The 17,133-nt window shown below is 30.1% G+C and overlaps 1 protein-coding gene across 1 annotated transcript; it reads right to left on the bottom strand.

Annotated features, from left to right (window-relative positions):
* Positions 1-6,399: 6,399 nt before the first annotated feature.
* Positions 6,400-16,838, bottom strand: LOC124371945 (lachesin-like). The gene is made up of 7 exons (XM_046830314.1): positions 16,697-16,838; positions 15,602-15,809; positions 14,995-15,165; positions 14,112-14,240; positions 13,031-13,169; positions 11,234-11,382; positions 6,400-7,913 (listed from the first exon to the last, which is right to left on the bottom strand). The coding sequence occupies exons 1-7, from the start codon at positions 16,775-16,777 to the stop codon at positions 7,783-7,785; spliced, it is 1,008 nt and encodes a 335-aa protein (XP_046686270.1). The 5' UTR covers positions 16,778-16,838; the 3' UTR covers positions 6,400-7,782.
* Between the last annotated feature and the right edge of the window lie 295 nt (positions 16,839-17,133).

The following is a 17,133-nucleotide window of genomic DNA, read 5'->3' as shown; positions in this document are numbered from 1 at the left end:
AATCATTTAATAAATACTTCTCTGTCATAAATATGAGTATTGTATGTGACAAGCACTTGAAAGAGGCAGACGGCCATCATTCATCAACGTAATGATTCAAAGGGTTCATTAAAAAGCTTTCCTGCAAAATTTATGTGTTGCTCTCATATGGTGACGTAGTTATCCAATTACTAAAAAGGTTCCAAAAACTAGCGTTATTTTATATTTAAAATTCAAAGCTATCACTAACTCACTCACTTACTAAATACATAATACTTCAACTTATTAATATCTTACAAAGACGAAATTTTGCATTTCAAAGCTATCACTAACTAACTCACTTACTAAATACATAATAGTTCAACTTATTAATATCTTACAAAGACGAAATTTTGCATTTGTATGCTTTACGACTTTCAGTAGATAACATATTAAGATAAAGATATTTTATTTACAATCAAAAAAACTTAGAGGCCGAAATATTTTTTAACCTATGCGAGAATTATATTTTGGTGTGTTCAGCTATTAGATGTTAAAGACCGTTGAAAGTCTACAAAACTGTGCTGTAAGATAAGTATGTAGAGGTATCCCATATGGATCAACCACCTATAAGGGTTTAAAGTAGGGGTTTAACACCTAAATGATGCATAGTTTAATATTTTAAACTTTACCAATTGTTAATAAAGATAATAAATGACACAATTGCAATTTATGTTCTAAAAAAACCAAATATATCTAATGAAATCAAATACTAATTAAGTTTAAAATATGCTCAAACCTCTAGAAGACATAAACTTTTAGTTCCCGATATCCTAGAAAGATAAAATTCTATACACATAATATGTTTCATACTTTTTAAAAGAATAAAAACATTCTCCCGAGAAATAATCAAAAAGAGGGGGTTGTAACTGGGCTACTACGAAATTTGGTTGAACGTATTAAAACCAGTACCTACCCCTTACAAATAATACCTTCAATAAGAGCTAGTAGAAATTTGACATCTTCAATTCCCTTATCCTTGAACACTGAAATAATAAATCTACTGATAGAACGTCAAATGCCTTTAAAAACACCATATGGCTATCTTAATAATATCTTAATATTTCATCATAATTGGTTTCACTAAGATGGCTTCAGACTCTGCGTCAAAATGTCATAAGCGAAACTACTGGTAGTAATATACAAGGTGTTTGAAAAGTCTGGTTACGCCTTAATATTTTACAAACCATAGCAGATAACATCTATAAACTTTGCACAGTGTCATATGGCTATGTAAACCATTTTTCCTTGCTATTACCATGACATGCCAACCATGGGGGGACGGCCCACCGAGGAAAACATGGAAATCTTAAATTAAAGCATGGGTCGAGTGATACCTCATTTTAAAGAGCTCACTTAGTAGAGTTGAATGCCGCAAACCGCATCTCAAAAGGTTTATCCAATCAGAATGGCGGGTTGTTTTAGGTACCGCATTAGAAGACGACGATCCAGTCAGAAATGGCAGCACATATTGTACTTCACAATCTCTGAACCAGCCTCTAAAGTCAAAGCTAGTAGGGGATGTATCTACTTTATGTTTAGTCTAACACCTAACCTTAACACTTAAGGAGCTCCAATAACCTATGCAGTCATTTCCCACACTAGAGTAGATTTATCGATCTACCCTTTCACCCTAATATCTGAGTCATTTGCGGCTAGCAATGTGTCGCTCATGGACATACATTAATTTAACAAGATTTAAATTAAACATTGGTGTTTGCTGTACTCGGTGACTTCAGCTCGAATGTCATAATCCAATTACCATATAACTTGTATTATACATTTTAATACTGTTATGAAAACCATCTAAGTTGTATATTGGCAGAACTAGGCAACTACGTATAAATATATTTTTTCATCGGAAAACAATAAAAATACACTAGACATCGAAAAACAGTAAAAGCGGAATAGATTGTAAACACCTTAAATGTATACTTTTCAAAATACTTTTCTAATAGTGGCAATAAGGCAAAATTACGATTGGCGTCGGAAATGCGATTTTAATTAACTTGAAAAGCAAGTACAAATATACGTACAAAGACTATTAAATTGCATGTAAAAATGCAAGTAACTGATTAAATATATATTAATTTTATAATAGTAATAATTACCTAAACAATACATCAACGAAATATTACACATTTATGGTCTACCTAAAAGGAAATAATCACTCATTATTAATATGTTAGTGTGTTTGTAATAAACAAATACAATTTTTAAAATACTGTAACTGTGTAAAATTCATTTGTATGCACGGAATAGAGCAATAACTGAATATTTTTTGTAAATGTTAAATGTGTAATAAAACATATTGGCGTTTCCATCAGACCACCAAATCCTATTAGAAGGTACCTGTTCGAGCATCAAGAACATTAAGATAGTTTATGAAGAGCTTGAGGAGAGTGGAATGAGGTGGCTCAGACAAGTCTAGCCAATGTCAGCCATCAACATCCCCTAATGACAACATGATTACAAGGGGTTGTGATGGGAGAGGGGGTGTTGAGCATGGACCGGTCTAATAGCCTGTGTGACCCATCGGGAATGGGCCAACAGATATCGAGATATTTCATCGTTGTTACGTCATTAAAAAAATATTTTTTCATCAAAGCAATATTTTAATGTATGTGATTAACAATAATATAACTAATGAACAGAACAAAATGGCTAGATAAATTACTTCTGCACTATATAAATGTGTAGACATTATAGGAGTGTTTGATAAGATTCTACTATCTCATAAATTATAAATTTTTAACTCATAATTGTGATTTTTATCTCACTAAAACGGGATTGTAAGGAATATATTCACTTCGTCAGGTGGGGGACACAAATAAACAATACAAAAAAAATGAAGACGAAGAAAAGGGTTCATACTGTTTACATTTAAACGGAGAATATAGCTATGACATCTATAGTTTACATCTTCTATAAGTAATTTGAAATAGGACGTATTTCAGTAACACTAGACATAGGAACTAAATCTAAATTTCGCTGTGGTCTGTAAATAATTACCAATGATATTATCAGAGCTATGTTAACATGATATTGAATAACTGTATATGTCAATATAAGTGTATTATAAGGAGATCCAGTTTGGCTACCTTTTTTCATAATAATCAGAGTCGTTGTCTTTCATATTAAGAAGCATATTACCTATCCACGCTTTCCCATCACGGGTTTGACCAAACATTACTCTTTATTGCTCCTGTAAGGTGAACCAATAAATGTAAAATTTCATCTGAACTGTCCTTTCGAATAGAGTAGGGGGCTCTCTAAATGATAGTAACGGGTTCGATTATTTATTGACATATGTACTTAATAGCATATTAAACAATAACTGTTTAAACCATACATACATTTTCATTATTTGTTTATAAATTTAATGGGCTAAATTAACTCAAAAGAGAATAAAGTTAAGTTATGAAATTCCATAATAATGAAAAGCTTATCTTATTAACTTTTATTTAAATATATATTCAAGTAAAAGTAATGATACCAAAAGCTAATTATAGCACATTGCTTCAAATTAAGTGGGACGTTTAAAGTAAATTCGACCAAAACGTACACTGTTCTGATTCAATAATAATTAACTGAATAGCGATTTTTAACTACAACTCTAGGTTTATGTATTTATTGTGTACGCTTTTCTTTTTTTTCTCAAAAATCGTTAAATAAGGTTTACTATTGTACTAGATTTTTCCCATCGCTTCTCGCACAGTTGTTCAAATCAAAGTCTGTAGTGTATTAGTCAAAGCATCTGTGGTGTAATATGATGGTTCCCAATGAAAGTTTTAAATTTAAGTTGGTGTAGGATCAGGTGCATTGTATTTCCGTGTTCGTGGTTAGACAATCAGATACTTTGGACCAACTCTTGTATCCAAATTTGCGCTTTGTCATTCAAATCGGCCACTTCTCCTTGACATAGTGTTTTTGTCACGATTGTCCAAATCACAGAGGAAACATTGAAACTTTGTGTAAACACTTTGTTGACTTAGCAACATGGATGTGACTTTCAACTTTCCACAAATATTCCAATTATGGGCAGATTATCTAAGCTTATTAAGAAAAACTCAAAGTTTTCGTTCATACTTTTAAACAGACTGAGTGCACAAAAGGCAGGGGTGCATATTGGTTACCATTGTGAAGAAGTTCAGCTTTCAAAATGTATTTTCGAATCGATGAAAGAATCCATTCCTCCAGTACATACTTCATTTTGAATATTTCTATGATTTCAGGTACGTTGTTGCAGAACACTATACGTCACCCTGTTGTATAAAATAGGAACTAATTAATTTTTTCTTCCTTGTTACCATGAAATGAAACACTGGAGACTAACGTATAGCTTTCATTAAGTCTAGACCCTAAAATATTTCTATCCTGTGGTTAATGATGGGTAAACCTGGTCCATGAGCAACAGGAAGAATAGCCGAACGTATGAAATGTCCTTTTTGTCTAATACATAGAAATTGCACTGAACAAGAACTAAAATAACAGTCATCACTGTGACTCTGAGGCACTCTACATATCATAGGTAATTCAAAAGAGACGATTTCTTCTTACCTATAAAATATTGCCTCAGGTCTTCAACACACATAGGACATACTATACAGGGATCTTATGAATAATCTTACAGTTTGTAAATAACTATAATAAAGACCTTTTAGGATTTTTACGTGCTAAAAAGCAAATTTTACTAACGTATAAATAAGATTTAAACCATGTTTAATCGTAAGTTGAATGTATTGGCAACTAAAATGAAGCATGCATCCATATATATTGCACGGTAAAATATTATGTTATGAAATTTGCTATATTCGTAAAAAGTGAAAGTAATAATCTACAGGTACCGGTAAGAACCGAAGTGAATCTTAGTCGGACAACAAAGTTGTGAGAGAGTCCCATTAATATAAGTCTTTGGTTGGAGTTGAGCAGCACTCCATTAACTTTTCCGCCACAAAAACGACACACTCCATTATCTTTTGTATGCTGGGTATAACAGCAACACTGCAATAATGGACAGCCTGACAAACTTAACTTTAAGTAACTCAAACTAATATTTTTGTAAAAGATAAAATATTTATGCTTGAGTTATTATGCAATACAGCTCAATAAAAAAATAAAATGTTTTAGGGCATACAAAGGTGTATATGGTGAGAATAACTTTGAATACTTAGGTACAATAATTTTGTTAAAATACAATATGTAAACTTGGTACAAAAACATTAATATCATAAAACGTGTTTGATTTTGTTAGACATTTGTAAATAAAGAAATTTCATGATAACGGCCATTTAAATTCGTGGAAAATATTCCACTTAACAGATTCCAACATATACATAGCCAAATTTTAATTACCGAAACGGTAATTAAAAATAATTTTTTATATTTTTTTGTATTTTAATTTCCTCTATGGTTTTAGTATTTTGGAATTTAAGTTTTGAAAAGGACTGGTTGTATAAGGTAATATTATTATCTTAATGATTGTTTTAAAATATATAGGCCATTCAAATTTTGATTCTTTTCACATATTTTCATATCACATATGGTTAAATTTTGCCTGTGGATAAGTTTTTTAATTACTTAACTTCAATTCGAAAATAACTGTAAACACGTAAATTATCGTACTTCTTAATATATTCTGATAACATTGTGGTACAGAGGCAGAATATGAGTATAATTCGATGAACACGTTAGCTATTGTTCAAGAATAAAATATTTCAAAATAGCAGTCATTGTTAATCAAACAACATTTCCATATAAAAATATCATATAAAATTAATAATATTATTTTATTAAAAATTATTTGAAAATATAAATCAATTTGGAGAAAATTTATAAAATGTTGAAGCAACTACTAGCAAAACAATTATGACATATTTTGCATTAATTTGTACGATATTAATATGGTGGTTGTTTAGGGTAAAAGAAGTGTGCAATTAAAGAGTTAAAGTGAAATTGTATCGGAACACAATTACTGATTAATTATAACTAAATCATGTCCACGTCTTTAGAAAGTAATTTATATGCTCTAACTGTTTTAAATATCTTGTAAACAGACTTTAAGATACACAAAAATAAAATTTTTGGTTTGTAAAAATCCTATTTCAACGCTCAACTAAATAACCACAATATTTCATAGTTTTTATTATTTAAACTACTTTTAGATTTTTTAGACAATGCGGTGTGGTACAATTCTTATTGATATGTTAGGTTAAAACATCAAGAAACGTGTTTCAAATAAACACCAATATTGTCAGTAATGCAGATTCATTTGGATTGCATTACTTCGTAGTATTTTAGAGCGCTCAATTAGCTAACACAAGCATTATGTAACTGGAAGTTAGGTAGAATAGGTTGAGAAATAAATAGGTCATACACCTCTCAGTTACACGAACTTTTTTATTTTGGCATTTAGCACCAATTACTCATACAATGGAAGTGTTATATACAAGCATATATACAAGCAGTATTTTCAAATACAAACAGATACATCCAATCACATTTTTAACGAGTAATGCTAAATGTAAATTTTGCAATCCTTTAAGAAATAAAAGATTTAAGCTAACAATATTATTTCCGTCAAGACTAGTATTTGAAATATCGCCCGTTAGGTGGCTCACTATATATTAGTGTAATAGAGTTTAGAATAAAACCTTGAAGCTTTTGGAATCATTATACATAATCTTTAAGAAGTGTATAATAATTTAAAACATAAGATTTAATTTTAAATATTGTAGCTTTATAATAATTTTTTTTACATCTCAAAACATATTCTTTTATTTAAGAAATCTATATAAATATTGTAAATTTAGTTGTCTGAGATGACTATTATGAAAGAATTATAAACTTAAGTATAAATAACATGATTTTTTATAATCCCTAACCAATCTAGTAGCAAACCCTTGGTACATCTATTTAATTTAAACTCATCGTCTATAAATAAAGTCTTTATGTAGGTATATTAAATAGCATTAAATGTTTCTTACCCTTTTTTAAAACTGCAATTTTAAAGCAACGTTTTGGGTTTTACTTTATATTTGATTACATTCCGCTTCATTTCAAATCCCCTAATTATTAATCAGGTATTCATTGGAAACAATTAATTAAAGGAAATTTAAATAATATTTTAAAACAATATTTTGACATTAGGCCTGCAAGTAATCTACAATTATATACATTTACTACAATATAATCTACACTTTTTACACTTGCAACTTCTATTAACATTACATAAACATTAAAATGCAAATCAACTGCTTCGTATTTACATTAGAAGTGGATAATGGTATATAATCGATTCTTTTAAATAATAGAGACATTTCAAGCAGATATGTATTATCAATATTAAAAACATTTCTTTAGTAATATTACAAAAAGCACATGATTGCACAATATTTTCTGAAATGAAATCAGTCATGAAAAGTTTCCGTATACGGAACAATTTACAAAAGGTACGATTGCAAAAGAGCTTGTCACTTTTAATATTTAATGATAAAGTCACCCTGTCATAAACCTATTATCACAATTCAATTTATGTACATATAATTATAATTTAAACAACGCACTAAGCTCTAACAATCCATTACAAATATACATTGAACATTACATACTTTGAACAAGGTTGCTAAGCATCACAGAATCTGTAGTCAACAAAATGTCCATCGTCACAAACTGTAAAAGGGTAGAAAAACGGTCGATCAGGGTTCTGTACATGTGGCGGGTGGACGATGATATTGATTATAAAATGCGCTTCTGAGAAGAGGGTCACCTCGATGATAAGACGGCAGCGGAAGCTAACAGCAAAGAGGAAGCCAGGAGACAACTTCCGGAAGAGTCGCTGTTTTCTCGACTTCCGTTCGAGGCGGAAGTGTGGCTCTTCGTCGTTTCCGCCAGACCTACAACAGATGTGAAAAATGTTACTGTGTAACTTTGTTTCCTTCTAAATTTCTAAATTGATACATCACCAGTAACTGAAAATATTTAGTTTTTTTTAATAAAAAGTAGAAGGATTACATACTTTTAGGTTTCTGTTTACCTTTCCAGCTAATGTTTTTCGCATTTTAAGATAAAAAAAAATTATTTTAATTGCATTAAATTTTCAAAATAAATGCACATATAAAGTAAATTATGTATAATAAAAGTTCAAATCTCGCGATAGGAAAAAAATATTATTTCTTGATTACTCTCTTAATTTACGTCAATTTTTTAATATTATTCTCAATAATATACAAATACAAAACTTGAAGGTCGGAAAATGAAAAATAATTATACATACCCTTGCGTATTTTGAGTTCACCTACTTGCTTTGATTTTTACAAAAATTCCGTTTCATTGAAAAGATCTACCAAAATTAACTTACACTCACCTTCGAATAAGGCGGAGTGTTTATCTCTGAGTCCTAACTGAGTATGTATTTTTATTTCTGAAAGAACAAAAACATATAAGTAGTTTTGCAAAAAATCTAGTTTTGTCTACAGAACACATTGATTTTGTAAATCTATAGTCTAGTACATATAATCTAATTTCTAATTTTGTTCCGATGAATATTTTAACTAATAACTCAATGTTTATAATGTTCTAAGTCATGCATAAAACGCCAGGTATTAATAAATTGCTACAAGCCATGCGATCAAAAACATTCACATTATTAACTGCATAGTTTGCACAGAAACTTACTACGTTGTATCAATAAATGTAAATATTTCACTTCTGTCTGTCTGCCTTTCCAACTATTCTCCCAAAACAAACTGACCTATGGACTTGAAATTGGCACGAAGCATCGTTTTTAAATAAGCAATAATAAATTCAATTAAAAAAAATTGAATAATTAAATTTGCAAAAGTGCTGAGTACATTCTTACATAAAGTTTTCATTTTAAATAATAACACTCGCAGCGTGCTATAATTACTAAACTAATTAAATTTAACACTAGACCTAAGTTTGGAAAACTGTTTTATAACTTCGAATTTCTGCGTGTTAGTACAATTAAATTTCACAAAACTTTTATTATTTAACTAGTGCTAGAAAGCCTAGTTCAAAAAAATAACATGTGAATATACCATTTGAAATGATACTTTAAGAAAGCTTTCTACTGTAGACTCCAAGTTTTGCTTTAGAAATTTAAAAGGACAATAAGTAGTTCTATGATGTTGCATGCCAAACCAATACATTTGTAAAATCATATTACCAATATGTGGTCACAATTTATCTTTTGTCTGACAGGTTGGAGTAACCAATTATTATATTCAGTAATACTTATGTGTCTATCTGACACAGCACACTTGCATTAAGAACTTGAAATTTTGCATGCATTTCCTTGGAGGCCTGTTACACGACAGATGTTGTGTCGTAACTTTGCCATGTAAATAATTCAGAACCACGTAGTAGTAATTTTTATAATGTAAAAAAGCGATAAGATTAGGCTTACATTATGTAGGTATATATGTGTATATTAATTACAAAATATTTTATTTTTAGTCATCCCGTGTTTTTGTAGGTCAAACGCAACACACATAGGTAATATTTAAACATTATAACAAAGGATAATACTAATTATAATAGTAATAATAATATGTTTATAATTATTAATACTAATATTAAAATTAAAAGTAAATCTATTTGCCACATAACCGGTTTTATGCAGTTTCAGTCTATTTAGTTATTTTACCAAATGTAAAATGTTTTTCAATGATCCTAAATTAGAATTTATTATTATACAAAATGTGTAAATGTCACTAATGTAGCACGTTGTTTCATATTATGGCTTGGTCTAGTATCGGAAATAGTGAAGGGGTTGCTATTTGATTGTGCGGTATGATTGGTTTATTATCGTTACTTAGAACAGACTATTACCCTTTTTAGTGTTTCTTTCATTACCTTCTTTCAATTCTCTGTATTCCAAATAGCCTAGAACCCACTTATCAATTGTTTGAGCATACAATAATTTTTTTGTATCAATAACTATTTTTCTATATGAGAGAAATAATTTATTATCTGCGATGATTTCGGCAACGGTAGAAATAAGGTTTAAATAAAGTTTTGAACAAAAATCACAAGGTATCTATCGATTTTAATATATAAAATTAAATCTAATCAACTCGCTTGAAATTTAAAATTATTTTATATCTAGCCAACCCTATAAAGGCGATGTCTATGTATACAAGTTGTGAATTGAAGTCTTGTCTGAGGTGTTTTATCTCCAATTTCGAATATAATTGTATTATGGTAAAAACTTAATTTTTGATACTTGTAACCTTTGAAAACACTTCCATATTGATTCAAACGAAGATAAAGTGGCTACAAATAAATTAATTTATTAAATATTATGTAATTTTTACGATAAAATCTAAATAGTTTACTTATACAATTTGAATTAAATAAAGTTTTTAGACTATTAAATATGGTTTTTCTAAATAGAATAAAATTTAAAGTAACATTTACAATAAAATATTAAGTAAATCGTGATTTTTTTATAATATAATACAGTAAAAACATTTTCTTAATTGTTTCTAACTTGTAATAAACTATGACAACCTATTATCGACGCGTTATTATATAATTCCAATAAAATCACCAATGGATTAATTTCAAGGTTTTAGTTAGGCCATTATAAAATAAATCTGTGTAGTTTGATTATACATAACTTGGAATATTGCAGGCATTTAATTACAACGCTATTTTGGTTATGGATATTTTTACCAGCAGTCTTCATGCCATAACACTCAGGGATAAGGGCAATTTTTTATTACCGTTTAATATAGATGCAGAGAACATAAAAGGGCGGAAATAAGCTTATGAAAATGGACACGGTGAGGTAAGAAACTGTTGCGTGCAATACTATCCAAAGGAAAGTAATCTTTTCAGCCTAAGCAAGGTAGATTATCCAAGACCTTACCACTAATTTCTTGGGGGTTCCCTGCTGATTCTGTTTTTATTACTGTTTCGTAAGAGCAAAATTCAACACATCCTGTAATTTTATAGTGTTTTATTGTTTATATATTCATTAATAACAATGAACTGTCTTTAAGTTATATTCCAAACCATAATTGTTAAAGTTTCATCTAAACACATTTTGCAACATACACATTCAAATTTTGAAATAGCATTTTCATTGCATAATTACAAACAATTATGAAATGCCTCGCCTAGGATTTGGAAACAACCCATGATAAAGCAGTATAAATCAAGCTAATGCAAAATGAAATAAGTAGCTCACCGTAGAGTCTGAGGGTGCCTTCTCCACGTCCAAGAGAGTTAGTGCTGACGCAGTTGTATGTGCCGATATCAGCACGGCTGAAAGATCTGATGATCAGCCACATGTACACTTTGTAGGTAGACCGATTCTCGTGGATCGAGTATTTTGACCTATAACATTGTATTATTTATTAACAATCCTAGTCACAAGCTAAAGAATTAGGGTATGTTCGGATTGAGTTAAGATACAACCAAAGAGTTGGATTTAACAATTTGCAGTAGCCGTGATCCAGATAATATTTAAACACGTTTATATTATAAGCATATCTGGAACATAAAAAGTTTGATTGTAAATAAATTAGATAATAGAGAGTTATTGTTATTCTTAGCTTAGGAAATCGTGATGAAGAAATGAAGGAAGACAATATGTAGGCACTGCTAAATATACTCATGATCTTCCAAAAAAACTGTTAAATAACATGTTAGGAATTACATCGGGAAAGCATAAGCCATTTTAACGATTAGCTATTTTTATTATTTTTCCTCAAATGGTATCAAAAATTATCTTTCTTTTTTTAAACATACAAGTTACTTGAAAGTTACACCAAAACAATTGATCACGGTTATAAATTTCCCTGATATAGAATTACCTCACTAATTTTGGCTTTGTAGTTTCTGTAAACATTTTTCCATCGCTAAAAATAATTCTAATCATGATACAATAATGAGTGTTGTAAGACATGAACCTAACAATGTATAAAATTATATAAAAAACATAGATGTGTAATTTGTTTATTCCATAAACCTTTGTATAGAGTAAAGTACGGGTTTCAGATGGAAGGGATTATATCTTTTGCTAGAAAAGAGTACCTCTTACTATATTATAAATAAAAACTGTTGGCTTAAAATTTTGTTTAATTTGTATACACCATCTATTTCCTTCAGTTGTCCTTTTTACGCATCTGTATTGGAAGATGACAAAGAGTTTTTTCCTACCTGACAATGTTACATATACCAGGTAACAAAAAATTTAATTACAAGCAATCTTAAAATAAATCTATTATATTACGAAAATATAGTAACTTAAAAACCGTATAGTAGTGTGTTAAACAATGGAATTTACATAAAAAAAATTATATATTACATATTACGACCTTGAGGGATCATAGTCTGCTACTAATATATACACCTTTCAAGAACGCACAGAATATAGACATTTGTAATTTATTCCGTTCAAGTTATGAATAAAAAAATTATTTAAACGCATGGTTTAGAAATTTTAGCAATATTTATCTCTAAAAACAATTTATTATACTTTTATTGCGCTTCTTTAAAGTACGCCACTTTTACGTACTTAGATCGGCAGATTTGCTAACTGACACAAAGAGACTATAACAGTACATTTCAAAACTAAACGTAGGTATAGGTAAATTATTCGGCAGATGACCTGACGGCATTAAATTCCCTAATTAATAATAACATTACAAAAATACAAATAGCAAGTAAATATCCATCTCTCGATAAAAGATTCACAATTTGAAAGATGTGGCTTTTCCGATTGAGATGATTAAAGTTAACAATTTATCTGGTATCTTAGACACGTATTAAGAGGCAAAAATACTTGAATATTTTTAAAACATATCAATAAGAATCGTAAAAAACGGATCTGTTAATGTCATTTAAAAAGAGTAACGGTAAAAGTAAGTAGAGTTTGGCCCGTAAAGTAGCAAGAATGTCCTCTAGTCGTATTTCCGAAAATCAGTAGCTCAAACTAACAAAAGAAGTTACCTAGATATTAGAAATGCCATAGGAAACTCACCCGTCAAGCAACATCTCGCCCCTGTTCTTGATCCAGTAGTTGATTGTGTTGGGGTAAGCCTCCACGTAACACTCTAGCTGGACGTCTGTCCCCAGTGGCGCACCCAGGAGTTGGTTGGGCACCTTTATCACAGGTGCGACTGAAAAAAGAGTTTAAGACGTAAAGATTTCGTACCTTAAAGTGTTTAATAGCTGAAGTAGAAACTAACTTCGTTGAAAAAGTGTCAACCTCCGGCCATTCCCTTTTAACCAATTTCAGTCAGATAAATTTATTTTACCATAGTTGACTTCATTTCTAGCAATATAAATATAGTAATATATACATGATGGTTCATACTTCATTAATTAAAAGAGTTTATTTACCTGCTCACGGCTTACAACAAGTCTAATATACGTGCATATATTAAGTTTGCCTTGAACCAAGATAAAGAAAATTTACGAAAAAATAGAAATGAGACATGTTAATTGTACTGCATTTTTATGAAAGATCAGAATAAAACTATTTTTACGTGAAAATAAGTGATGTTAAAATCTAAAATTATCTTTGTAAAGTTGTATAACAGTCTTAATGGTACTTCTGATTCATTAGATCACATTAGTGGTCACTAGTGTAATATGTAGTAAACATTAGTGTTTAAATTCGTTCTTCCTTTCTGCGAACATGAATATGAACATATCTTCCTGCCACTTTTGAGAACTTAAGCTTATAGACTTAGCATCTGTTAACTGCCTTTTAAATTTAGATTCAGTTTCTTATATATAATAATTATGTATCCAAACTGTAAAATATGTCAGGAAACTATTTCCAGGTTTCTCTTTATACAGATTTAAAAACCTACACCTATTAATATTTTACAAAAATGATTGTTCAAATTGATTGACCGGTTATTTAGATTATCGCATAGCTACATACTTATCAATTCATTATTTTTTTAATGACTTATGGATTCTAATTCAAATACTTTTATTGCTTTTTAATAATGCAGCCTAAATGACAAATAATGAATAGCATATTTAGGTATAATTTTTCACTTATTCACAAAAGAAATGATAATATTCAGAATAAACTAATCTGTACTCACAGTTCACGCTGAATGCCACCCGTTTACTAACAGCTGGCGGGACATCATTACTTGCAATACACAGATAGATGCCCATCTGACGGCGGTCTACTTTCCAGAACGTCATGGCACTACCGTTATACATGTCCACTGGAAATAACATACTGTATATATTAAGAGTGCTCAGAATAACACCTGATCCTAGTTTATTCCAACACAACACAGAGGCTGCTATAGCAATATTTGGGTAACTTGCACAACGTGTTCAACATATTTTAAATATAAATGTCCTTCTATTTTAAAAACTTGTCATAAGATTATAAAATTTTTTTGGACATTAAACGTTTTTTACGTGGAATGTATCAATTTAAGAAATTTAATCTTGTATATGAGTGAATGGAAAACATTAAAATGAAATTTCTTCTAATGTAGTAAAATGAGGCAGACGTGTCTCAATTTATAGAAAATCAAAATTTATAGAAAGTCTCTGAAAGGATTGAAATAGGTATCGAATTTTTTTTATATGACAATGATAACATCTTAATTATCTTAGTTTTAGTTGACATATAATAGGTATTACTTAGGTATACATTTCCCATGACAACCAACATTGCTACAAGCTATTTCTGTATGAAATGTCTTGAAAATCCTGGAAATTATGAATGTTGTGATCTATTTCGTTATGATTTTGTAAACTTATTATACTAAAACGTGTACTTATTTACAATGTCTTTAATGATAAGAAATTCAGTTGTTAAGCATAAGACAAAATAAACAAAATACTAATCTTGATGTAAACAAATAAACTGATTAGATCAATTTTAAATCATTTTTAGGAAGTGTGAGAAAACAATGTAAAATTATTTTCTGATTAATTCTAGATAAACACAGATGGAACCCCTACCCTTGACAATATCCCTTGGCCCCTTCCTGATGATTATGCCCTCGCCGTCCTCTCGTCGCCAGAGTATTCTTGGCTTGGGATGACCGGTTGCCTGACAGATTAGTGTGGAGTTCTCTCCCTCCTGCACCGACATGTCGGAACTTGTCTCGTCATTCAAGATATCGGGAGGCACTAGAAAATATGTTTGAAATATTATATGAGGAAAAAAGGGATCATAGTGGATGAAAGCATCAATATGGCAGAAAGAATAAGTTATATGTCTATATATATATATATATATATATATATATATATATATATATTATATTTATTCACGCTTATAATGCCAAGAAATTTATTGTTAACACTCGGTTGTAAAATTTAATCAATGATCTTGCATATACTTGCATAACATATGGTAAACTACCCGGCAAAATTAAAATTATGAATTAAATTCTATTTATATTTATTATCTTTTTAAATACAAAAAAATAAACTTAAACATGTATGTGTTTGGTTTAAGTGAAATAAGCCATTTCTTTCATGAACAAACAATGCTTATTTATTTATATGTCCGTTCAAACTAAGTATATCTTAAAACTGCAGTTAATCCTGCCAAAGGGTTTACCTAAGACGTCAATGCAGCCGATCTGTTTCTTCATGATATTAGTGTTTATCTGACACATATAGCACCCTCTGTCCGACTCTTTAACCTGTTTAATGTGAAGCTGCCAGGTGCGGTGGTTGTCGTGTGTCACGGATATCCGTGAGTTGTGCGTCACCACACGAGTATGTAGGCTCAGGATAGTCTGGTCCTCGGCCCGCAGCCAGCCCACCTAAAGCAAAAAAGGTTTCAGTAAAGTATGAAGAGAAAATTATAAATTTAGTCCCCTTACTTGTGCTTTAATCAGACAAAAAGTATAATATTTTAGAGTTACCTATTCTCTAACTATATATAATTATGAGCCAGAACCTAAAGAAAGGGCTACTTTACAGAGGATTAAACAGACCATGATATTGATTGTCCTTTTACTGTTGAAGTCTACAACCAATATAATTCTTTTTTAAACCCTGTTCACCTAATTTGAAGACCCTAGGATTCATTCCATCAAGATATTTTTCACCGAAAAGCGTAATACGGCACGATTTAAAATTGTACTTTATTAGAGAAAATTGAATTTTTATACTCAGGCAGTTTATTTCTTCAGCTTCAAGAATGATTATTATGATCTGTAAGGAATGTTCTTTAGATAGAATTTGTACAAAAAAACTAAACTAAATAGGCGTTTACAAATTAAACTAAAAAGTAACAAATTACATGACGATGAAGAGGTTCATTTTTCCAAACTTCAAAGCTAGATATAATGGTATACACAAATTGCATGTCATGTCCTTATATTGTATTTAATCCATTTGTAATTTCCAAGTAAAGAAGAAAAGGCAGTATTACATCCTCATGTAAACAATATGTCGGTAGGAAAGGGAACTAAATATTCCTCGTTGCATTTTTACTCCATATAACAGAGCGCATCAGTTAATTAAAATTTTATAAGCATATAATTAAATTTAGACCTATTTTTATTTTAAAATATATGAAAACCGTAATGGAATAATTTCGCTACATAATTCATTATTATATGGAAACTGACTCCAAATACAACAAGTCACGTTTTATAAAACTCATATCTCCAAATTCTTTATATCGGTATAAGCGGGAACTCACCCTGTACTTGCCGAGTCTCTCTACCACACACGAGAGCACGGCTTCACGTCCTAGGGGTGTTGTCAAGTTACTGATGCTCATGGCGAACTCGGGCTCCTCCTGAACCGCCAGTGGTCGAGGTTCTTTGCTATCCCATCCTGTAAAGAAATATTATATTAGATAATAAAGACTTTTTCAGTTGTAAATGAATTACAAAACATTATGAATATATACATTAACTTCTACAACCACAGTTTAGAGTAATAACTTTTATATAACCAACGAAACAATTTAATTTTATGCAAGTATCGGTTTAGGGTGAAACTTAATTAGAAATCAATCCGAAAACTTGAATTTTATATGGTTGTCAAAGAACATGTGGAATCACATAATCTCAATACTTATGTGTTCAGCATACCTCTGAATAGTTTGTTCCATTGACATAAACTTTATTAAAC

Source organism: Homalodisca vitripennis, unplaced genomic scaffold (genome assembly GCF_021130785.1).
Source record: "Homalodisca vitripennis isolate AUS2020 unplaced genomic scaffold, UT_GWSS_2.1 ScUCBcl_2291;HRSCAF=6893, whole genome shotgun sequence".
NCBI lineage: Eukaryota > Metazoa > Arthropoda > Insecta > Hemiptera > Cicadellidae > Homalodisca > Homalodisca vitripennis.
The sequence above is the reverse complement of the archived record's forward strand: the minus strand, read 5'-3'. Positions and strand labels throughout refer to the sequence as shown.

Coding starts and splice junctions, on each gene's coding strand:
- LOC124371945 (XM_046830314.1), bottom strand. CDS start 16,777: ATGAGCATCAGTAACTTGACAACACCCCTAGGACGTGAAGCCGTGCTC. Junction 15,166..15,601: donor CGGCTGCATTGACGTCTTAG/GTAAACCCTTTG, acceptor CATATTTTCTAG/TGCCTCCCGATATCTTGAAT. Junction 11,383..13,030: donor GGCGAGATGTTGCTTGACGG/GTGAGTTTCCTA, acceptor ACAATGTTATAG/GTCAAAATACTCGATCCACG.